Consider the following 25655-nt stretch of genomic DNA (forward strand, 5'->3'; position numbering starts at 1 on the left):
ATCTATTTCTGAAATTGTTTTGTAATAGGACAGCTACTTTGAGATCTTGAATAGAATGTCCTGGGAGATTGAAGTGTTCTCCTACTGTGGGTGAGGAGTTCTTTAAGATTGGGTGGGTGTCTGTAGGCAATGAAAGATCTTCCTCCCAGAGCTTGAGAAAGAGAACTGTCATTGTCTAGGAGAGGTTGTAGATCTCTGATGATGTGTTGAACTGTTTTAACTTCTTCAAACAATTTCAGAAATAGACTTGAAAGAGAAGTTGCTGAATTGCAACTGTTTACCAAACTTAAAACCATGGAGAGACCTGGTCTGAATAGAGACATTGGATTCTTATCTCATTATACAAGATAAAGCTATTTTTAGCCATCTCACCCCTTGCATTTTCCTGTAAGACCAATTGCAGTCATTAACAGTCTTAACAGGTTTACCACATCTATCAGCTAATCACCCATTCCCACCATCCTTCTGAGTAATACCCCTCCCCACCCTCTCACTATATATAACAGTCTGAAGAAGTGTTTATGCACACGAACGCTCATACCAATAACAAACTTAGTTTGTCTCTAAGGGGCTACTGGAAGGGGGGGAAATTTAAATTTTGTTTTGACTACGGCAAACCAACACAGCTACCTACCTGTAACTAGCACAAAGGGAGACATCCTCCAGTTTTTAACAAGGCTTGGATCAGCCTCTAAATAAGAGCTGGCTATATGTAAATTCTCCTTCATGCAAGTTTAAAACATTATAGATATTTTTGTTCACTGAAACATACATTTCAATGTATTTTTTTGGTCAGGAAAGTATGATTCTATGATTCTATGATTCTATGATTCTATGATTCTATGATTCTGTGATTCTATGATTCTATGATTCTATGATTAAAGTACCGTATTTTTCGCTTTATAACACGCACCCGACCATAACACGCACGTAGTTTTTAGAGGAGGAAAATCCATAGGCATGCCACCCGTAGGCATTTCCTCCATAACACGCACAGACATTTCCCCTTACTTGTTAGGAGAAAAAGTGAGTGTTATGGTGCAAAAAATACGGTATTTTTAAGTGCCATGAATTTCAAAATGCTTATAGGGATGTGATCAGCAGCAGGCACTTCATGGTGCTTTAGAGTGCTGGATCGGAAAAGGGGATATTTGGGCTCAAATCCCCACTCTGCCATGAAACTCACCAGGTTGCCTTGGCTGTGTATATGCCATACATTAAAAAGTAAAGGTAAAGGTAAAGGTACCCCTGCCCGAACGGGCCAGTCTTGACAGACTCTGGGGTTTGTGCGCCCATCTCACATCTATTGGCCGGGGGCCAGCGCTGTCCGGAGACACTTCCGGGTCACGTGGCCAGCGTGACAACGCTGCTCTGGCGAGCCAGAGCCGCACACGGAACGCCGTTTACCTTCCCGCTGGTAAGCGGTACCTATTTATCTACTTGCCCCCGGGGGTGCTTTCGAACTGCTAGGTGGGCAGGCGCTGGGACCGAGCAGCGGGAGCGCACCCCGCCACGGGGATTCGAACCGCCGACCTTTCGATCGGCAAGCCCTAGGCGCTGAGGCTTTAAAAAGTACCCCCCAAATAATCCAGGAATCTGTAGTTTGCTAAGAGTGCTGGGAATTGCAGTTCTGTGAGAAGTAATTACAGTTCCCAGGATTCTCAGGGGGCAGGAATGAGCTTTCAATGTGTGGTGTGTACACAGCCCTTGAGCTAGTCATCTCACAGCCTACCCTGGTTCATTTGTTTGTGAGGAGAAAATGAGCTTGATTTCATTGGAGGTGCGACTGCTTGCAGATTTTTTTTTTCTTACAATTCTATCCTTCCTTCCTTTTGTCATTAAACCCAAGACGGCATACATATACTTAGCTGTTAGCCCACATCTCCCATCAAGCCTCTGGTTTCCTCCCCGTAACCCCCATGAGTTCCTGATGCCATCAAACTACTACTGTTGCCGCTTAAATAATAGCAAAAAGCCACAAAATGTGAGCTACAAATAGCATTTAGTGTGTTCTGCAGCATATTCCCAGAGGGGTTTTGCCATTGCAACCCTGGAGAGAAAAACACAGCAAAGCTGGGGAAGTTCTATAGACACAGGAATTTGCTGTTGCCCTTGCAGACTGACAGAGGAATGCTCATCGGCTGTGCTAGTAATCACACTGATTGCACAGTAGTCAGTCCATACTAACAAAGGCTACATTAAACTGCATTATGGTTCAGACAAGTTTGCTTTGCTTTCTGGAAAGGATTTTTTGCCCCACAGACATGATTTTTCAGTTGCTTACGTTGATCTCTTAATTTTGATCTATGACTAGGGGCTGCACCCCTTCTCGCTTCCTCTCACTAACTTCTTCCTTCACATAGCTATAAGCATTGGATTCAGCACACAGTGCAAGACAAGCCTCTATGTCTCTTCCCAGCTTCCAGCCCAAGACTTGGACAGAAGGCTAAGCCCTGGCTAGTGTTCTTCTACTTCAAGTATGACTTGCCATTCAGCCAGGTGGGATAGAAGGAAGACCCAACAGGTTTTTGGACATCCAAATGGGGGGTGCTTATAGCCCGAGCTAAGACCATTAGTTTAACAAAACAAAAAAAAAACCTGGTCTGATCAGTTCAGCAGTTGCCTCTACTACAAACTATGATATCAACCTGCTTGAAGGTGAAGAAGATGAGGATCTGGCCAAAAAGGTGGTGTTTTAATATGGCCTTGGCAGTTTGTTTAAATCTGAAAACAGAGAACATTTTACACTTATATAATCTATGTACATGCTGTTCCTTGAATTGTCTGTTATTTAAGATCTTAATAAACACATTTGCCTAATATGTAACCCCCCTCCCATTTTTCAGACTGCACATAATCAGCTTCCCAATTGCATTCCCCCCAACCACATTTTCTGTCCAACTGCATACTAAATAATAATAATCTTATTGGTGGTCCCCTGAAGCCATGATTACAATTAAATTTCTGACCTATATAAATTGATTGTAGTTTTCCTGTCCTTTAGCTCGATTATGTGCATGTATACTCAGAAATGTCCCACTAAACTCAACAGGAATTTTACCTATGTAAGTATGTGCATAACATTCTAATCTTGGTGGCTTTTAATAACCAATCAAATACCTTGAAAAAGTACTTATTTCTACTCATGGGAGGTATGTTCTAATCTCCACATAGTAGGAAATACATCCAGAATTTCCCAGACATAGCCGGAAGCAGTTTGTCAAAATCTTTGCCAAAAAAAGCTCAGCAACTTTTGTGTCTGGCTTTTCACTTTTGGAAATATGACAATCCCAACATAGTGTCACCATATCTATTTGGCCCTTGTGAATGTAATATGTATGTATAATTCATACAGACATACAAATAACAGGAAAGTTCATATCTTGCACTTGTGATAGGAATTTCTGGTTGGCCTCTGTTATTTTCTCCTACCAATAGGGAACCTACGTAAGGACTCTATACGGGCTGTTGGATACCCCATAAGGGAAAAGGGCAGATTTTTGTTTACAACAGATGGCGACGCATGAAGAGACATTTGGTTACCCGGATTCTGGGAGCGAGGAAGGACTGGTGATCCAGCGTGCCCCAGGCAGTTTGCCAGGAGAAATAACCAGTCCTCCAGCGATCCCAGGGTCTGGAAATAACTGGAGGTCCAGCGGGGTTAGCCGGAGGAAGCAAAGCTTGATCAGGCCAGCCTTAAACAACCAGTCAAGAGATCCCAGGATCGCCAGGACAGTGCATGCGGAAGTGAGTATAAGTAGGAAACACGGGTAGTGGGTTGGGGTGAACAGAAATTAAAAGAGGGAGAGTTCCCCTTTCGGAGTTTGTCCAGATTTCTCCCTTTTGGACCCTTCGGAGTTTGACCAGGTCCTTCCCCCTTCGGAGTTTGTCCAGGTTTCCCCTTGTTTCAGACCCTTCAGAGTTTGCCCAGGTCCAACCCCTTTTCAAGCTTACCCACGTTTCCAGTTAAGGAGTTTTTCTAGGTTCCCCTTTTCAGAATTTGTCAGTCTTAGAAAATGGGTGCACCTCATTCAAAAGAAATGAACCCGCAGACTCCTGACGGGAAAGAAGCCCAGTTGGTGCTTACTTCCCACCTAGGGGAAAGGTTTAAACCAAGAACTGACAAAGCTCTGCCCTGCGGGGGGGGGGGGGATTATTCAAATTTCTTTATGTAAAAACTTGGAACCATTGAGGGAAATCACCCTTACATGTCCTTTGCTCCAGGGGCTACTTAAAAAACAAAACAAAAGGGGTTAAGTACTGGACCATCAAAAGTCAAGAGGTTGCCAAGTTCCAAATCTAACATGCCAAATTCTTTCCACAGGTATAAATATCAGAGTACTCCTACTATAAGTTTGTCTCTTGAGTAGTTTATACTTTAAAAAGAAAAGGAAAAGGAAAAAAGGGTTTTAATGAATTTTATAATAGGTTTTGTTTTGTGTGTACCTATGCATTTTAGGAACAGCATTTCCTGACAGAGATTTTCACATGAAATAATTTTCCCTTTCAAACAGGATACGTGAACCTCTAAGAAGACTAAACCAATTAAAAAAGTGTTTGTCCCTTCTTTTCTCCCACAGCACAAATAATAATGAGGGGATACAAACAGTAATTTAAATATTCTATATCCGAGGTTCTCAAAAAAGTAATTGCATTTGTGTTAGTGGCTTTGACAATTTTTAAGTTACAAATAATCTGTTTTCATTTATTAATCAGTTTTTCCATTATGTCTATGAAATTAAGCTAAGCACAAACAAACATTGTTTGTGGAATGGTATTTGTTTACCTTTTTGCCCTGAGTATTTCTTCTTAGTTCTGTCATTGTGGCTAGTTCAAGGTACTTGCACAACTTTAAATTGCCATTCATCTTTTCTTAGTATTAACTCATTTTCCAGTATTTTGCTATTAACATTCTAGCTGATGTTGTCACATCAAGAAACACTCTTTTATTTTCATTTGGGATGCTCATTGTTAGAATGCCAAAATAGATAAGAGTAGAGTTACGGTACTTTAACAATTGTGTGTTTTAGCATTTATTTATTTTTGGTTCCTCATAGGTCATGTCCTTTTTTTTCTTTTTTTACTTTGGGGACATGTCCATCACATGTTGAATAAGGTTCCTTCATTTTGTTACATCTCCAAAACTTATTGCTGATATTTATTTATTCTGACTGATTTGGATGGGATCTGGTACCATATGTAAGCCATTTTCATGAAGTGCTCTTTTACCAGATAGCACATGGTGAATTTTAAGCCTTTTCCCAATGATTTCCCACTTTTCAGTCCAGTAGTAATCTGTGTGGTTTTGATAATATCTTTGTATTATTTAATAATAATTCCTCTCTAAATCTGATGTCTTTGTGTCAAGTCCGTTTTCATCTGACTGGTAATCTAATTTTTTATTTTTGTTTCCACCTTTCTTGTGTTTCTACCCTTTTCTTCCTGTATATGTGGAATAACTAAGTGAAGGAAAGTAAACAAACTTAGCAGATAAGCATTTTATTCAGTTGAATATTATTAACACGCTAAGATTTTATTATTTGTAGCTTCCTAAGATAACTCAAGGAGATTTTTTTTTTTTTGCTTTTGCCCCTTCCTTTTCTAACTGTGTCTTTAAGTCCCTAAAAAACCCCTTACAGGATATCCCTTCTACAGATGCTAACGCAGACCCAATGATGGAAAACCCTCAGCCCAATTCCTCCTGATTACAAGGCTATTTATTACCTGCAGCAACAACAACAAAAGACACCAGAGTGGCCACAGCTATCTCTTTCCAAAGGATATAGACTGACGGGGGAGGGGGGCTGACAAAGGGGGAAAAGTTGAATTGCAAGGACACACTCTCACTTTTAAACCTCAAGATTCTGTGCTCCAGGATTGAAAAGATATGTAAAAGATCACAATTGCCTCAAGATATGCAACTGATATTTAATTAGTTTGTTGTGTGATATTATGTAGGAATGCTAAAATGTGTCTGACAGTATGTTAGTTCCACAAAGGGGGGACCCAATTATTGTGTGTCCTGTAATTGTTTTTATGTTCAATATATAGTGTCTTATTGCTTACACCAGTGGAAGATTCTCATGCATTTTGAGCCTTCTAATAGATCAGGCTATTGCGTAATCCAGTATTTAGATTAGATTATGTTCCACCTGGCACTCTGCAGTGTGCCAACCTTCTCTACCCATTTTTAAATTATTTTCATTCATTTCACACAAAAAATGCAAGCTTCAGGATCCGTGAAACAGCAGATGCATGAAGGTATATATGCCTTGATTTAGCAGGAATGATCTCTTATAGAGTTTGGTGCCCTTTTTAGAATTTCTTTTACAGATTGCTTTGAAAGTTGAGAACCATGGTGCTATCTAAATTCTAATTGGACTCAGTTTGAATTTTACAAGTGTACCCAGACTGCAACTAGCTTTTTTGTCCCTTAAGGGCAAGTGAGCAACTTCCCCACAGTGCCTTAGGCTGCCTACCCCTGGTTTAGGACTTTGACTCTTAGAGACAAGAAATGGTTCTAGAGTTTTCTTAGCAGCTCCCTGATCCCCTCTGCAATCCCTAGATTGCATCTGGATGTGTTCTTGTTAAGGGTTTAACTTTCAGCCACTTTCCCCTGTAAAATACTGTTTCTGGTAGCAACACTGCTTTCAGGAAGGTGAAAAGGCTACTATTCAGATGCTTTTGACCTGTCTTACTCCAATTTAGGGGAAACAAAGTTAAGAATCCCTTGCAAGAATGTGACACTGGTTGCATACACACCATACCATTAAAGCATATTTACCCCTGCCCAAAGAATCCTGGGAACTGTACTTTACTTCTCACAGACCTAAAATGCCTTTCTTAACTAATTGTAATTCTCCTAATCCTTGGGGTGTACTGTGTGTGAGCTTTGAATGTTTATTAAAGATCTGGAGGGCAGCCACTAATTCTGCTATCAATAGAACTTGCTACCACTGAGCCTAGGGCTTGTCGATCGGAAGGTCAGTGGTTTGAATCCCCGCGACGGGGTGAGCTCCTGTTGTTCGGTCCCAGCTCCTGCCAACCTAGCAGTTCAAAAGCACGTCAAAGTAAAAGTAGTTAAATAGGTACCGCTCTGGTGGGAATGTAAACGGCGTTTCTGTGTGCTGCTCTGGTTTCGCTAGAAGTGGCTTAGTCATGCTGGCCACATGACTCGGAAAAACTGTCTGCGGACAAACGTCAGCTCCCTTGGCCAGTAAAGCGAGATGAGCACTGCAACCCTAGAGTCATTCACGACTGGACTTAACTGTCAGAGGTCCTTTACCTTTTTATACCAACACTAGAAAATAGCCAAAAAGGTAACTGCCTTATCCTGAGTCAGACCATTGATCCTTCTCGCATTAGTATGATCCACACCAATTCGCAGCTGCTCCCCAGGATTTCAGAACTGGTTCTCTCCCAGCCCTACATGGAGCTGCCTGGGATTGAACCCAGGACTTTCTAGTATGCAAAGTACCATATTTTTCGCTCTATAACACACACCCGACCATAACACGCACGTAGTTTTTAGAGGAGGAAAATCTGTAGGCATGCCACCCGTAGGCATTTCCTCCATAACACGCACAGACATTTCCCCTTACTTTCTAGGAGGAAAAAAGTGAGTGTTATGGTGCAAAAAATACGGTAGATGCTCTAACACTGAGCTGGAAAACATTTGCTTGGTGTGTTATGTTGCATGTAGTAGCTGGGCCTTGTGTCTTTAGCTGCTGCACAGCAAGATACTAAATAGGTGATGCTTTCTCCTCCACTACTATATATCTATGCTAGGAAAGCTTTACCGTTTTAGCATCTCATGCAGCTATTAAAAAGAAGGAACTCTACTGGGTGTGTGTGGAGACAATTTGGGGATAGCGTGTACATCTCACAGCAAAAGGTTGCATCAAATTTCTACTTTAGACATGACAGAGAGGGCAGACCCAGGAAGCACAAGGCATTTGCCTTTGCTCCTCTCATGGGTAAAGTCTAAAAGCAACCTGAGAAATGGGATTTTAAGCTTCAGTAACCCAGCTATTTCTGTGCCTAACAGACTCCACCTGAAACTCTTAAGTAATGTTTCAGTTTATAAAAGAGAGATGTACTCAAGAGAGGATAGTAGGTTACAGTAAAATGGGCAGTTTAGCACTAATGGGGATATATAATAAAATACTTCTGTGCAGGCCTTGGGGGAGGGAGAAAGTACAGTGTTTTTGTTCCCATTCCCACAAACATTTCTCTGCTGTACTAGATAAAGGTTTCTAGACTAAAATGTGATTATTTTTATTACTAGACATGGTACTGGAAAGTAGAAAAGGGAAGAATGCCCCCCTTTTCCTTTTGAACCTGTATATTGTAATGAAAGAAATTTCAGTTGTGAAGGTCCAAATTAACAGTTATTTTTTGTCCTCCCCCACACTGCTATCACGTTGAGGGGGGGGGAAAAGCATGCCAACCCTCATTTTAAAAACATGCTCTGAGCATGTGCAGTTTTGCATTTTAAACACACTTAAATCATAGCATCATGACTGCAGGAACAAAATGAGCTTTGCTTCTCCTGCCTGGGAGAATTTACTTGGGAATAAGCACCATTTTGTAGTAGAAAAGAATAATACATTTTTAAAGTTTTTTTCTTTAAAGAGCATTATGTACATGCTTGGCCAGCTGTCTCTGGGCCATAAAATAGTAAGAAAGAAAGGTTTCTGCAATGAATAGTGTCAGCCCTGATGGGCTCTGAACTAGTCCTGTTTGCTGCTGCCCAATCATCTGCGTGGTCATTTGGGGCATCCCTGAGCTGCAGGGTCCTGGTGTTTGGCCTAGAGAGCATCCAGCTGGAAAACCCCCCAAACCGTTCCTTTGTAGCCAGTGCAAATCCTTCAGTGTTTATTAATTCTAAGTTGAAACTAACATCTTTGTTAATTTTTATTACAGATACTGACTTTGTTTAGAGGGGAATAATGGAGGCAGAGTGGCTTTGTACTTAAAATTGAGCCTACTTGTTCTGTATACTTGTACCCTATTGAAATGTTGAACTGTTTGTTGGAGCCATCTGTAAAATAAGGATAGTAAACTTTATTTAATTTTGCCCTAGGCAAATGTACTGAATTGCTAAATGCTTGTAGAAGCCATGATAAATGAGCATGTTATCTCATGACCATTAGCCCCTTTCAGATTTCAATTTACAAGAACGTTAAACTTCCCTTGCCTTAGCAAAACGGCAGGATCACAGCATTAAGAGCGTTTTGCAACTACAGATTATATTACTATATTCCGTTATCCCTCTTGGCAACTACTCTTGCTGATTAGATTTGCCCCTCAAAAGGCCGATCTACTTTAATGTTGATTAGACCGTAGGACTAAGCGTGAAGCACTTAAAACTTTATTCACAAAGGCGCTAAAACGTGATGTGATTTACATTTGAATTGTATTGTTCTGGCCAGGTGAGACCAGAGTCGACTATATAAAGGCTGGCTCGCCTTCTCCAGAAATGGCCTGGTGTTTCTTCCAGCACCGGTTGCGGTTGCTCTCAGGACCGGTAAAAATACTTCGTTGGCCGTTTGGAAGCGCAAAGAACTCTAGAATCATCCTGAAGGCAAGTTCGGAGTGGATTCCTATCCCCTTCAGTCGTTGTCTAGGACTTCGGCGGATCGGTTGGGCTTGATCAGAGAGAGAGAGAGAGAGAGGACCTGTGCCGATCCAGAGGCGAGAAACTTGGGAACTTTGGCTCAGCTGATCTTCACCCGCCTGAAGATGGCAACTAAAAGGCGCACGCGAGGAACTGAATATAGCGGGGTGATAACCACATCGAAATGGAAGAGAGGTAAGTGCGGCGCTGCGCAGCTTGTCGGGGTCGAGCTGTGGCAGGGGAGCCACGTGGCGCGTGAAGCCACAAAGGGGAGCCTTTCCTTTAGGATGCTGCAGGCGAAGCAGCCGCGGAAGAGGACGGCGCTCTGCCCGTGCCTGCGCGCCCCAAAGCGGCTCTCCCCGCGGCCGGCGAATCTCGCTCCCGGACAAGGTGCCCCGGCTGATCTCTCAGGCCATGCTCAGCTGCGTCACGGGGGGCAGGTCCCGTCTCCTGGGTTTAGGCTCGGGGAAGCCAACCCTCCATGTTCTCGGCCTGTGCCTCGGCGCACTTGACATGGAGGCGCTCCTTTCAAGGGCAGCGGGGTTTGCCGTTTCCATTGGAAATGCCCCTAGTATCTGGGCTCTGATCGTCCAGGGTTGTATCTCTCTTTCCCCCACCCCCTCCTTCCCAAATGAGATGGATCCGGGTGCCTAGGGAGGGGCTGCGTGCTTATGATTTGCGTTTTTTTTGTAACGTATCGCGGCCGCGACGATCGGAGAAAATGTCTCCCGTCACGACGGCGAGCCTCGATTCCTCGGCGCGGCTCAACCGCCGCTGATCACGTGGAGAGCGGTGGGGGGAGGGGAAAAAAAAGAAAGCGGCTGTTCGCATCCCCGCCTCGGCGCTCGGCTGCTTCCGCCTCGGCGCTCGGAGCGTGAGGCGTTAGCTGGCGTGCTGCGTTCGGCTGGCTCCGCCTGACTCAGTCGAGAGAGGGGCGCGGAACGGAGCGGGAGCAGCTGGGCTGAGCGGAGGGGCCCAGAGGGCGCGGCGGCTGAAAGAGCAGCGGGGGCCGGGCCGGGCTCGCTGGCGGGCGGGCGACGGGGGCCGAAGCCTGGCGTCAGCGGCATCCGAGAGGCCCGGGGGCTGCCCCTGTGCTGGCCGCCTCGAGAAGGCCGCGGCGGCCGCGCTCCCCCTTGCCCGGGCCGGCCCCGTGTCCCGGGGCTAGGATGCGCCCGCTCGTCCCCCGGCACCGGCAGGCAGCTCCCGGCCCGGCCCGTGGCTGAGACACCCCCAACGGCGGCGAGTAAGTGCCCGGGCGGCCCCTCGCGGGGAGGCCTCGGTGTGGGATGCAGCGGGTGGGGACGGCGCTCTGTCGTGGGCTGTGGGCAGGTCGCTTCTCGGGTTCAGAGGCCGCCATCATCGCACTCGAGGGCCGCTGAGGCCTGGCTGGGGAGGCGGAGGCCGAGCGTTGCCAGTCAGATCGCGTAGCTCTTGGGAGGTGGGGGAGTTGCCCGTCGAGGGGCGAGTCTCGGGTTCCTGTATTTCTCTTGCTTATGCGGCCCCCGCTCCGTAACAACCTGTTAATCCACGAGGCTTGCCTCCCCACTGTAAAAAACAAAAATGCCCAGCGAGTGGGGCGCTGTGTAATCCTTTCCCATTACGCCCGTCGCTGGGGCCTCCGGTTAGTGAGTGGGCAGGGCATTTTCATATTCTCCCCCCCCCCCGCCTTCCGCCTCTGCCATGTTTAAACTACAGTTCATTGATATAAGTCCCTTTTAAGAACTTACTCCAGAGGCATATTCTACCGCCATCGTCAGCTTTCCTGTACTTGTGCTTATTCATTTAATTATTACGATCGTTTTTATCGTCCCTCTCAAGATATATATCCTTCAAAGGTGGGGTGGCTTATCAGAAATATTAAAGCACATTTATTATGCAAATATTAAAGCACACTTTAAGAAAACGTTCTAAAGAAAATCAACATATTAAAAAGTCTGCTGCTGCTCCTCACCCTACCCTGTAGCAGAATTACCCTGTTGTGGGGAGTGGATAGTCCATAGTCCAGCACAGGCTCTGAGATGGTCTTCATTTCTTGTATTTGTTGGAATCCTTCAAACAGGACGCTTGGGTGTGGATTATGGGGACATAAGCTGCTTTAGAATGAGTCAGATCACTGGTCCATTTAGCGCTAATGTTGTCTACACTGGCAGGCACCAGCTCTCCAGAGTTTCGGATGGGATGGTCTAGAGACTCTAGCCCTACTTGGAGATTTTTGTAAGGGAGAGCTGCAGGGGGATTGCTAGGCGGTTCTGTTGAACTGAACTAGAACCTTTAGCAAAAATGTTAGTGTTTTAAGAAGTAGAAAAAACAAAGCGTAAGTCATTCTTCAGTAAAATGTGCTCATATGAATTCCACTCAGTTGTATTGTGATTCTGTTCCCATAGCAAAAGTTTTCACAATGAGAATACTTGACATTTTAGTAGCTGAACAAGTGAACTCCTGGTTTACAGCTGGTGGTTTTGATAAACTCAAATGCTTTGCATGCATTGTGGCATTCTGTTGCAAATGCTGTTATTAAATACATCACAGAATGATTATGCTTGGAGTCAAAGCAGGTATTTAGTGCTGTATTCAGAGGGTAGCCAGATAACCTGTTTCAGTGTTCCTAGATGGGTACAGGTATAAATAGCAAAATTCTGTAGCTAGACTAAAGCCAAAGCCTGATATTATCAACTGTAGAAAAAACTGGCCTTAGTTTGTTCCTCAGACCCCACAAAGTGCATGAGGGATAACATGCTTTATATTAACATCTTAAAGCAAGTATTGTACTACATTGCTTGAAGCAGAATATAGCTTTAATTTTACTTCCTGCTTATGAACAAAAGCTAAATGCCCTCTTCAGAACCAAATATTTATGTAGTCTAGGACTGTGGTATCTTCGTAAGCTCTGGATGTGTGTTGATGTAGCAAATGAAGAGATCTGTATAGAAATCTGCTATACAGTGGTACCTCGGGTTAAGAACTTAATACGTTCTGGAGGTCTGTTCTTAATCTGAAACTGTTTTTAACCTGAAGGACCACTTTAGCTAATGGGGCCTCCTGCTGCGCCGCTGCACGATTTCTGTTCTCATTCTGAAGCAAAGTTCTTAACCCAAGGTACTATTTCTGGGTTAGTGGAGTCTGTAACCTGAAGCGTATGTAACCTGAGGTACCACTGTATTAGTGCAGTCCCACCTCTAAAGCTATCTAGGTCACAACACCCTGATATGCAGAACCTGCCGCTGTAGAGATCACACCCTAATATTTTTTTTAGAACTAGATGAGTGGCTAGTGTGAACTTGTTGACATGGCTGAAGAATTGGTGGCAGCAAAAATGTGCTCATTTTTTACTGATAGCATTTTGCATTAAGATCAACTTTATAAAACATGAACATTGCCTATGTGGCATCTGACCTAGCTTACATACAAAATGGGGTGGGAGTTAAAACAGTTTCCTGGATACTGATAAAAGTGTTTTACTGAAATTGAAACTTGTGTTGTGGTTGTTCTTTGAAACTTAATATGATGTTTTTAGTACAGCATTTATCCTTGGGGACAGATGTTGTCTGGGAGTGAGAAGTTGAAGGGCCATCTCTTGGAGCCAAACTCTTCCCTTCTTAACTACTGGTTTTTACATGCAACATGCTCCTGACAGAGTTGGAATAAACTGTTGGAAAGGATTTTAGCTCTTGAAAACATTTGAGTCTTTGCCAAAATCACAGAGAAAACATTCATGTTGTTCCTTTAATCTGCCCTTTAATAAGTAGTGTGTACAAGACATTGCTATCTTGGTTTAGAGATCAGAGCAGTCAATTTTACTACAACCTGGCTTAATTACAGTAAGATATGGAAGATGCTTGCAGTGAGTGGTTAAAGCATAATTGGGGGGCGGGGAAGAGAAGACCTCTCCTGATTTAATCCACTGAGGCAGCTTGAACAAATGGATTAGCTGATCTCAGAAAAAATAAACATACTACTGTTCTCTGTATCTGGAAGAAATACAATTTAGTTGCCCTCCTCTGCACACGTCCCAGCTTATCAATATCCTTCTTGAATTGTTCTGAGCACTGGACACAGGATTCCAGGTGTGGTCTGACCAAGGTAGAATACAGTGGTACTGTTACTTCCTGGTATCACTGTTAAGCTGATCACCTGGGTCTTCTTTCCTCTGCTTTTTAAAGGTGGGGACATTTACCTGCCCCCAGACTGTAGGAACCTCACAGGTTCTCCAAGGCCCTGAAGATTTGAATTAATTTAAAGTAGCTAGGTGTTCTTTCCTATCTTCGGCTGCAGTCTCTCCTTGCATCGTTTATTTTATCACCAGGTTGGGCACTGCTTTCCTTTTGGGTGAAGACAAGACAAAGTAGGTGTTAAACAGTTCCACCTTCTCTCTATCACTCTATCACTCCATGAAGCGGACTACTACTTTTTTGTTCTTTCTCTGCTTCAAACATAGCCAAAGAAACCTCTTGTATTTTTCTTGCAAGCCTGAGCTCATTCTGAGGTTTGGTCCACCTGACTTCTCCCTGCAACTGTATACTCGTCCTTCATTATTTCTCCTTTCTTCCATTTCTAATACATGCTGTTCTTAAATATCCATAAGATCTTATGCTGCCATACTAGATGCCTCCTACTTTAAGTAACCCCCATCCATCTTGGACTTCCTTCTCTTTTAGAATTTCTGATCATGGGATCTCTCCCCGTAGTTCATTAAGCTTTTTGAAATCAGCTTTCCCTTGCCTCTGTATAATGAAACATGAGAGGACATGATCACTTCCTCCCAGTACTTCCACTTTGTCAATCAGTTCCTCCCTGTTGGTGAGAAAGAGCTCCAAGCGGTGTTGCTTCTTCCATCTTCTGGGAAATGAAATTGCCGGTAGTGGAATTTGTTGAACCATACATTCTTGGCAGAGTTAGTTTCAGCATATATCAGGGTAGTTGAAGTCTCCCATGACTACTAGAAAACTCCTTTTTGAATGTTTGGTAATCTGCTGTAGGAAGGCACCATCCACTCTGGCTTGAAGGTTTATAGCAGACACCTGCAGTCAGGTCACTTTTGTTCTCCTCCTACAATTTTTATCCATGTACTCTCAATATGCCTTCAATTCTCCAGGTCAATTTTTTTTGTTAAAAAGTGTATACATGCTTTACATGTAATGCTCTTCCTCTTCCCTACCTGTTTGGTTTGTTCCTTTTGAATAGGTTAAACCCCTCAATTTTTACATTCCAGTCATGATTCTCATCCCACCAGGTTTCAGTAATGCCTGTTAGGTCACATTTGCCATCCTGCATTAAATGCTCAAATTGATAATAGAATAGCCAGTTGAACATTAGGCTGCCAGTACTTAGGATAGTTGTTATTTCCAGGAATTGGTAGCTTTATATTGTGTAATGTGTGTGTCACTTCAGTTGGCAATCTGATGCAGGGTTTTGAAATGGCTGCTTTGGCTCAGGCTTTTGTCCTGTGTCATGTTTTCTTGTTTTCTGACTGTCTTGGTCTTCCAGCACATCACAAAAGATTTTAAGGAACACCCTGTTTTCATGTTGGGGTAATCCACAAGTCTAATGAGACATACTTGAATTCTATATGTGCAGTCTAGAAGAGACCAAAGCATACTTTAAATTGGTTGTTCAATTGTGTGTAACTTCCTCTGGATAGTGTCTCATCATCGCTGGCAACAATGAGTTAATTTGGCAGTCATAGCTGCATGTAGTGACATACCCAAAATCCTACATAGAACTCTCTACTAAGTAAATTGATACACTTTTTTCAGAGCTGCTCTTTTGACCATCCCAGATTACTTGTAGCAGTAAGCCAAACAATGGCTTAATATGAAAGAGCAAACATGTGAATTCGCAGAGAGAAGAACATGGCTCCTTTGCTTCTCTAACGCTGTTGCTGCACTGCTCTGAGCTAAACCATAGTTTGGGTTAGCATTATGTCCAAACCTAGGCTTGCTGTTTATCTCCCCAGACAAACCATGAGTAGTAAGCCATAGAATAAATATTAACTATAAATATTAACTATGGCCCATGGTTTGCCTGGATTGAAATAAAACGGCAAGCCTGCATTTTGACATAATGGCTAAGCCAAACCACAGTATCGGGCTCAGAAGAGGAGCAAAGCAACCAGTCTTGTCTTTGGGAACCTGCATGTTTGCTTGTTAATGTGCTTTGTGTTGTGTGAATCAGGTCAGTGAGTAAAAGAGCAGCGGCTTACATGGGCCATTATGAATGATGACACAAGCAGAAGCTTGTCATTGTCCTCTATGGACAATGTCAAATTGTATTGATGGAATAAGTTGCTTCATTGGCATTGTTTCTACTCCTAGCAAACTTTTCAGTGTTAGCTGGCACAAAAGTGTCAACACTTCTGTGAATGAGCTACTGTTTCAAAATGGAGAAACTAGTTTGCAACATGAGAACAGTTATGAAAGCATCTAAACTTTAGTCAAAGTCAAAAGAAACGTGTGAATTGGCTGTGGTCTGGTGTCACACTACTACTAAAGTCTTGCAGGAAACGTGGCTTGAATAGCTGTTGGCAAATGCTCTGTTAGTCTTTAAAAACACGTGTTTCTAAAATCCAGGCTCTGCAAGTTGGAGAGAGTGTTTGCCAGTCTCCTTTGTTGAGCCTTACTTTCCTTTCACTGTAAAAGCAAATGATGAAAAGGTTACCCTCTGAATGTTTTGAACTAATCCTTTGAACTATAATTCCCCTCACCTCCAGCTATTGGCCATGCTATTTGGGCTGCTGGTAGCTGGTTCATAACCTGTTTTGTAAGGCATTGCAGATTAAAATCTGTCCCCCTAAATAGGCCTGACAACAAGCAAATATTTGGACTGGACTTTGAAGGGCCAGTTGGAGCCTGCCGCCTTTTCTCTGTGACACTTGAGACATAAACCGGACACGGGTGGCGCTGTGGTCTAAACCACTGAGCCTAGGGCTTGCTGATCGGAAGGTCGGCGGTTCGAATCCCCGCAACGGGGTGAGCTCCCGTTGCTCTGTCACAGCTTCTGCCCACCTAGCAGCTCGAAAGCACGCCAAAGTAAAAGTAGATAAATAGGTGCCGCTCTGGCGGGAAGGTAAACGGTGTTTCCGTGTGCTGCTCTGGTTTGCCAGAAGCGGCTTAGTCATGCTGGCCACATGAGCCGGAAGCTGTCTGCGGACAAACGCCGGCTCCCTTGGCCTATAGACCGAGATGAGCGTGCAACCCCAAAGTCGTCCGCGACTTTACCTTTAACCTTCCATAATGAAATTGTTAGTGTTTACTTCTAATACTTTAATGTATATTTCTTTTTATCACACAGAACCACAGCACTGAAATTTAGCAAAATATAAACAGTAAAGCTACAGTAAAAAACATCAGCTCATCAGCACCAGTCATGAGTAGCATCTGATCCTGACATTGCTTAATTGAAGGCAGTGTTGGTGTCCCTTTTGCAATACTGATGGTGAAGTCAGGCATATTCCCTTCTGCTTGTTAGTGTTTTCTAGTCAGTGTTAGTTTTCATTAAGTTGTACTTAAAAATTTTTTTTTCTTCCATGTTCTCAAGGCACCTTTGAAATGAACTAAAAGCCAGTTGGTTGGTTTTTTTTAAAAAAAATACTTTCAGCACAGTCAAGCTGTGGATCTGGGAAGTATCCTTAGGGATGACTTGCTTCTAGGAGTGAGGTTGGGGAGTATCCTTTGGGAGTAATTATTGGGACGACATAGTGACTTCTGTCCTTAATTGTAGGTGGTTTGTATTTCGGTAGAGGTAGGATGGACAACTTGTTTGGTCGTGGTCAGGTGGATTACACATGTTGTATGTAGTAGAGCATAAAGGAAATGATAGAACCTATAAAACAGCAAATTAATGAAAATGTTAACCCCACAATACTTTAACCAGCACATCTACTTAAAGCCATTTTACTAACTCACATGTTTCCTACACCTGACTTAAAGTAACATTTCAGCAGTTTTCCTTGTAACTACGCATTTGACCACTTACAGGAAAGTTGTACCCCCCCCCATTTTTTTTAAATTGTTGTTCTTTGTTCCTGATCCCCCTATGTATAAATACCTGCTGGCCAGGGTGACCAAGAATGTCATATTGTTTGGCTGCTGATGTGGCAGTTTGTGTGTAGCTGTAGGCAATCTATGGAAAGAGCCATTTCCCTTGTTACCTTTGGGAAACATTTGGTGAGGTCACACACTCGCCATTATTACTTAGTGGGTAAAAAGAGAGCTGTGAATCTGGCTCTTTTTCCCAAGTGTGATTTCTTGTTGTGTGATATATTTATTGCTTATTCATTAATTAGCTCTTTGTTTACTCTTCAGGTATGGCCTCTCAGCTTCAAGTATTCTCCCCCCCATCAGTATCTTCGAGTGCCTTCTGCAGTGCCAAGAAACTGAAAGTGGAGCCCTCTAGCTGGGATGTTTCAGGACCGAGTAACGGTGACGAGTATTACAGTCACAGCAAAAACCTCCCAGGTGCTCAAGGGCCAGCCAGCTCCTCTCACCAGGTAGCAAACTTCAGCATCCCTGCTTATGACCAGAGCCTCCATCTCCCTGCTCCTTCAGTTGAGCACATTGTGGTCACAGCAGCCGACAGCACAGGCAGTGGTGGAACAACGTCGTTCCAAAGCAGCCAGGCCCTAACACACAGGGCTAACATTGCTTTGCTGGAACCGTACCAAAAATGTGGATTAAAAAGGAAAAGTGAGGAAGTTGACAGCAACGGTAGCGTGCAAATTATTGAGGAACATCCACCTCTCATGCTGCAAAACAGACCTGCGGTGGGTGCTGCGGCCACTACCACCACTGTAACAACGAAAAGCAGTAGTTCCAGTGGCGAAGGGGATTACCAACTAGTCCAGCATGAAATCCTTTGTTCCATGACAAACAGCTATGAAGTCCTGGAGTTCTTGGGCCGAGGGACCTTTGGGCAGGTGGCAAAATGCTGGAAGCGGAGCACCAAGGAGATTGTAGCTATCAAAATCCTGAAAAACCACCCTTCCTATGCCAGGCAGGGGCAGATTGAAGTGAGTATCCTGTCCCGGCTGAGTAGTGAGAATGCTGATGAATACAACTTTGTCCGCTCTTATGAGTGTTTTCAACATAAAAACCACACATGCCTGGTGTTTGAGATGCTGGAACAAAACTTGTACGACTTCTTAAAACAAAATAAGTTTAGCCCCCTGCCTCTGAAATACATTCGGCCAATTTTGCAGCAGGTGGCCACTGCCTTGATGAAACTGAAAAGCCTGGGTCTAATACATGCTGACCTGAAGCCTGAAAACATCATGCTGGTTGATCCTGTACGCCAGCCATATAGGGTGAAGGTCATAGACTTCGGCTCTGCAAGTCATGTGTCGAAAGCTGTGTGTTCCACTTACTTGCAATCACGCTATTATAGGTAAGTACACATTTCATTTATTTAAACGAGGGGTTTTTTTTGCATGGCATTCATCCTGTGGCACTTGATAGGTAAATTGTCTCCTGAAATCATGCCTATCTGCTTTCTGTCTGCTTCCCATTTATCCTTTCCTGTTTCTTTTCCATTTGGGTTTTCAACTTGAAAGATATTTACAAATTTTGCAAATAACTGGGTTGCTAAAGTTGAGTGAGAATTCAGAAGGCTGACTGCAGATGCCAAGGGGGGAAAAATGTCATAATTTGACATTTAGAAAAATAGCTTCTATGCTTCTAGAATTTGGGATGTAAAATGCAGTAGATTGAATAACATAGCCAGAATTCAAAAGCCCACACAAATCCCCAAGGGGAATTAATATTTCTCCAATGGTAGTCATCCTTGCCACATGAATAAGCACTTAAAACATTTTAAGGGTTTGAGATCACTCTGGATGTGCCCAAGTTTGAGTTCAACCTGGCATATAGCCGTTGGCACTTGTAAGCCACACTCTTGGTGTTAAAATTGTGGTATCTGTGTTGGAGTGTTGGGAAGCTCAGGTGTTTGTATCAGATTTGTCAGGCAGCTGTGATATTCAAATGGGTACCCAGTAGTCATGTTGTCATAAGCATAAACCATGGCTTGCTGTGCACAAGTGAAATCATGCCTGCATTGCTCTTCCTGGCTTTTGGGAAAAGAAAGCCATGATGTCTGGATTGATGTTATTTCTGAACCAGATATTTGTTGGATCAATCCATCAACCTCTGTTGAATGTTTTAGAAGTATTGAGTCTGGCATCACTTTTGCTGCCTTGACCACAGCAGTGGTGAATGCCTGTATATATGTTTGCTACCAATATGCTTTTATGCCTGTCAAGTAAACTTACACACTTTAGTGAATCTTTATGGCATCCATGAGTGTTTATTGTCTACTGTGTGTACCTTCAACCCCGAAGACACTTCCCAGGAAGGAGCTGTGTTGAGATGTAACTCTGCCGAGTATGGCTACTGGCATACATGCACAGCGAAAGTGATGCTGGACCCAATCCTTCTAAATTATCCATCAGATGTTGATGGACTGATCCAACAGTATTGTGAGTTGGTTGTTCCCAACAAGTCATCATTAGTAAGATAAGAATAAAGGACTGATTATCAGTCCCAATAATCCATAATCCCATGCTCAAATGTACTGCGAAGACAAGGATTGTGATATGCTTCCTCCCAGCACCTTTCATGTATAAACATGTCATTCCTTTTTGAAGCCTCTGAAAATAACAATATGCAGCTGGTTATCTAAACAAAATATATTTAGAACAAGGAGGGGAATTTGATCTACTTAGTTTGGTGATTGACACAAATAGTTCAATGGCAACTGCTGTCCATCTTGGTATCACACATGGTTGAGTTGGTGACTTTGTTGATTTTCTTGTGTTTGCTGGGAGAATATGACTAGCTTGTAAGATGATTAATACCTACAATGCTTGGGTGTGTGTGTTAGGGTAGTGTTTCAACCCAACACTGGGATCTCTTGTCATTTTTGTGTGGTCAGTGTATGGCTCACTGGATAATGAATTTGGGCATAGATTCAAATTCCTCCTTAGAACTCACTAAGTGACATAGGATAACCACTGTTTTCCTAAAGGTAAAGAAACTTGGAGCTGGCAGCTTAAGTTTATGACCACATTTCTCGACATTTCTATTTTGGGGATAAAACCTTTAATAATACTATAAATCTGGCAATGAAGTTATTTTCCAACGTAGCCATGTTTGTCTTACTCGTTGGACTTAAGCTGTATGAAATTAAATGTTGTAGTGAATTGTGTGCTAAATTTGTCAGATCATTTTCTCACTGTATTGCCTTTAAAACATCAACAGGCTGATCTTATACCTTAGCAGTAATTACTTAGGAGCTATTCCTATTGAATTTAATTATTTGAGTTATCCCAAATGTGAGTGCATACAACCAAAGGTTGTTTGTGTGGAAAAGTCATGATTCTGTGCCCACAGAGTTAACACCATCGGACATAAAAGCTTTACTTTGAAGTATATAGTGCTTAGGTTTGGGAAGTGTGGTTGTATCAAATCTATTTGATCGAGAGGAACAGTCTGTCAGCAGAATGGGGATTGAAGTGATATTTGGCAGTAACCCTTGGCAGTACCTTGTGCCACCTCAAACCCTGTTTCAGAGGGTTCCTCAAACCTCTTGAGCATCTCTGGATCAAAGAGTCCCCTGTCACCAGAGGGACAACAGTTGTTATAACCCCTATGGCTATGTTAGGCTACCCGAGCTGAACTCATTGAATAGAAGACTGCATTGTGCTGGTATTATAGAAACTGTGTATTGCTAGTTCCATTTATTAAAGAAGAAAAATTTACTTTGAGATAATTTATCAGTTTTGACAGATTTCAGAGGGTGGTCAATGATACTCTTTTGCAGTAAAAGCAACTGAATACTGCAGTACCTTACAGGCTTAGGAACGTCATTATGGTATAAGTATTTGTGGGACAGAGTACACTTTACCAGATGCCATACATTATCTGGGGTGCTGCATTAAATGTTTTAAATCTTTAAGATGCCATAGCACTGATTATTGGTTTTGCTATCAGTTTTGCTCATTCATTCTTGGCTATATATTTGACTCTTGGCTATATATTTGACTATCTAAACTTTTTAATTCAGTCAAGTTTATGGGATTTGTGAAGTTGTTAGTAATCAAATATACTATTGCATGTTTTTCAGAGCTCCTGAAATCATCCTTGGTTTGCCATTTTGTGAAGCTATTGATATGTGGTCACTGGGCTGTGTGATAGCTGAGCTGTTTCTTGGTTGGCCCCTGTACCCAGGAGCATCAGAATATGATCAGGCAAGTTTGTGTAGATATTTATATAGTTTACATTCAAATCTAAATTCATATTTGGAACTGGATTTAATATCACTTTAGCACTTGATAATGCCTGTCCAAATTTAGCCACACTCTTATAAACAAAAAGGTGCCCTAAGCTGATTTCATGGTATTTAAGCCTGCAGTCCTAAGCAGCTTCAATCAGGAATAAGTGCCATTGTACTCATTGAGGCTTGCCTCTGAGGAAATAATGTTAGGATTGCACTGCAAATTCATTTGTGATTGGATTATAAACATCTAATTCATGAGCACTGTACAATTGATCTAGAGAGCTGGATTAGATCAATAGTTCTACTGTTTTCAGATGGACACATGCGAGGAGCACTGGTTAGTTGTAGTGCTTTGCATTGCCCCATTCAGTTCCAATACCCAAGACCAGAAATTACAGGATTATATAAATCACCCAACTGTATAAACTTCTTTTGAATGGATAGGTTACTGGTAGATAACATAATATGCTGACATTCTGACTTCTGCCCTGGCCATGACAACACCTCTCTGCTGATGAAGGAGGATGGGACATACTCACTGATGTTGTGCTTTGCCTGAATCAGTGCTGCTCCCTCCTACCTCTGCTTAAGCTGACTACAGACATACTTTTAGACAGTTGCAGTTCAAGATACCTGGGCCTAGCCATCTTGGTGGGACCAGCTCAATGAGCACTTTGTTCCCTCAGCTCTTTTGAATGTTCATTTGGGTGGGTAGATGGGGGTCATGTGGTTCCTTCTGATTAAGGCACACACATTTTTCACTGCCATTTCCAATTACACAATTGTTCGTGGTTTACCATGAATCCATTGGTCTGGGCTATATTCTTCTCTTCAGGACAAACAAATCACATTTTATACTTTAGTGTTACATTTGAATTGTGTCTTCAATGAACAAACCTTGGTCGTGGTTTGCTGGGAGTGAAACAACCCATGACCCCTAGTTTGGACATACAGTACAATTGATTTTAATCATATGCAGCTGCTTAAAATTGCACAAATTAAATGGAGGCAAGGTGGAGCACCAGATCTGCTCAGGTTACCAAGCACATGAGAGCATTTAAGCTCTGTGCCTTGTTTGTGGGGCAAGGCCTTCTCAGTGCGCCGGCTCTGAGATGCTTGCACAAGATGTTCTGGAGCCATCAGAGTTCATTGACACCACACTGGAATCCACTGGAAATGATTGTTTCCTAGGTCCAGGCTAGAAATCAGCTCAAGCCTAGCAAGAAATTGGGAATCTGACGCAAGATATGGTTGGAACTGCATAATGCAGTAAAATATATTAAACAACTAAGGTTTGCAAAGAAATGTATTTGCTTCAGCATGGTAATCTGTTAAGTGAATATTGACTGAGGCAGTTTTAAAAAAAGAAAAGATCCCACTGTATGTTTTCCTTCCTCTGGAAGGAAATGCATTTAAGTATTTACACAGCATTCTGCCTTTATCATAGATTACTTCTTTTTTCCATTGCAGATTCGTTACATTTCACAAACGCAAGGACTTCCAGCTGAGTACTTACTGAGTGCAGGAACGAAAACAAGCAGGTTTTTTAACAGAGATCCAAACTTGGGATACCCATTGTGGAGACTAAAGGTTTTTATTTTTTTTCAGACATTCAATTTATTGTCTAAGAGCAGTATTTGCAGCTTGTGTAGAGGAAAAACCTTTAGTTATTGCATGTTCCCCACTAGGTTAAGATAACTTTGGTTGGAGACCTAACCCCATTTACCTACGAGGAAGCCCCATTAAATTCAGTGAGACTTAACTACAGAGCACATGTATTTCTTCTCTGGGCACATCCAGTGAAACAGTTACAATAAAGAGAGCTACCTATTGGTGTGACTAATTGGTATGCAGGAGCGAGTCTTTTCCATTTGGCTGAACTTAAAAAAAAAATATTCTTGATTTTAATTACATTCATTTTTTAAGTATTAATTTAATTAATGTCTGCCCTTTGCCATAAGGTCCTATGGTGGGTTACAGCTTTCAAAACAATGTCAAAAACAATTTAAAACAACCAACTTGTTCAGCTGAATGTTATAGGAAAGGAGAGCACTTTTAGAGAGTTACAAAGATTCACGCACAGAAGGTTCTCTTTGTCACCAGCAAAATAACATCTTATTAGAAAATTTAAGGCCATTAACATTAGTTCTCAGAAAATTTTTCAGTGACAAACCCTCTTTTTGCTAAAAGATATACTGTCAAAAAATCACTTTTGCAATCCCCTTTGCTGTAAAGCCATCCAGTGATTTAAAATCACCTTTCAGAGTTTGAACTACTGTTTAGAAACATCTGAAGCCTCACATTATGGCTGCCTTGTAAAATATCTGATACTTTGCTCAGGTTGGCTTGTATTTGTCCTTGAGAATATAGATGAGAACATTAATTTGGCACAGTGTCATTTTTCACAAGCTTAGGTAGCAAGGTTATGATGGCCTATCATTTCTGCTTCATAGGGCATTCCATTTGTCAATGGCTGATTGCTTGTTGACCTAGCTTTGCTTTTATTGCACTGAACTCTAAAACCCTGTTAGAGTTGCTTGTAACATGTATTTTATTTGATAGACTCCAGAGGAACATGAATTAGAGACGGGAATAAAATCAAAGGAAGCTCGGAAGTACATTTTCAACTGTTTGGATGACATGGCGCAGGTGAGCTGCTGAGAAAAATAATGATGCCTTTTATACTACAAGCATAATTACCCAGAGCAGTAGTATTTTACACTTGCTCTACATAGGAATCAATTATATTCCCTTCCTCAGGAATTAAGTTTGCAATTCTGTGCCCTCTTCTTGGGAGTAAGCCCCAGTGAACTCACGGGGTCTTATTTCTGAGTAAACATGAGTAAGATTTCATTTTCACTTCTATTCAACATGCTCTTTTAAGTAATATAACAGTGTCCCCCCCCAGCATCCATATATTAGAGAAACCAGAAGAGGGAGGAATGAGATCCTGAGTCTAAAGTTGAAATGATTCTGCATTCTGAGAGCCTAGAATAAATGTATATTGTGTATCTAGTAATTTCCCTGCTATAAAATCAATGGTTTATGCAACAGACATCAAGTTCCAATTTTTTTCTCCTACAAGGTAAATATGTCTACAGATTTAGAGGGAACAGACATGTTGGCAGAGAAGGCGGATCGAAGGGAGTACATTGATTTGTTAAAGAAAATGTTGACAATTGATGCAGATAAGAGAATTACTCCGCTGAAGACTTTGAACCATCAGTTTGTGACAATGAACCATCTACTGGATTTCCCACATAGCAACCAGTAAGTTTCTGACAGATGTTTGAAACAATGTTCGTTCGTTCATTTATTCATTCACCCTTGTAGCTTGTCCCTCCCTCAAGGTTGAGACAAGTAAAAAAGAAAGCATATGAAATCCTTCTAGAAGTTCACTTTAACACAAAATAAATTCAAATTAGAGCAAACTTGATTTAATCAAAGGAATTCCCAAAGTGTATTTATTACCTCAATGGAGTTACTTTAAAAAAAAGTTGTTGCAGCTACTTATTCCACCAATACCTTTGATTTCTCACAGTCAGAATCTTTATATCCCAGATATAAAGTGGGTGCTTGGCAGCCACCCCCAAAAGTATACTGTTAGGATCGGGAGCATCTGGCCTTCTAGAAGTTGTTGCACTACAACTCCTGATTATCCCTGGCCATTTGCCATGCTGGATGGGGTTGATGGGAGTTGGAGTCCAGCAACATCTGGATAAACACGGGTTCCTAATCCCTGATCATTACTGTTTGAACTGTGGGATTTTGC

The 25655-nt window shown here is 42.3% G+C and overlaps 1 protein-coding gene across 5 annotated transcripts in view; it reads left to right on the forward strand.

Annotated features, from left to right (window-relative positions):
• Window positions 1-9371: 9371 nt before the first annotated feature.
• HIPK1 (homeodomain interacting protein kinase 1) overlaps window positions 9372-25655 on the forward strand; it is a 39748-nt gene continuing 23464 nt past the window's right edge. For 3 of the 5 annotated variants that reach the window (XM_082226934.1, XM_082226937.1, XM_082226938.1), the window contains exons 1-5: window positions 17920-18997; window positions 21731-21854; window positions 23354-23473; window positions 24446-24532; window positions 24969-25153. In XM_082226934.1, coding sequence (XP_082083060.1) covers window positions 17922-18997; window positions 21731-21854; window positions 23354-23473; window positions 24446-24532; window positions 24969-25153 — 1592 coding nt within the window. In that variant the 5' untranslated portion in view covers window positions 17920-17921. Of the gene's footprint in view, window positions 9815-10675; window positions 10863-17919; window positions 18998-21730; window positions 21855-23353; window positions 23474-24445; window positions 24533-24968; window positions 25154-25655 lie in introns of those variants that run through there. The other 2 variants (XM_082226935.1, XM_082226936.1) reach the window with 2 other exon arrangements.

Source organism: Podarcis vaucheri, assembly GCF_965113315.1.
Source record: "Podarcis vaucheri genome assembly, chromosome: 6".
In the NCBI taxonomy this organism is placed as follows: Eukaryota; Metazoa; Chordata; class Lepidosauria; order Squamata; family Lacertidae; genus Podarcis; species Podarcis vaucheri.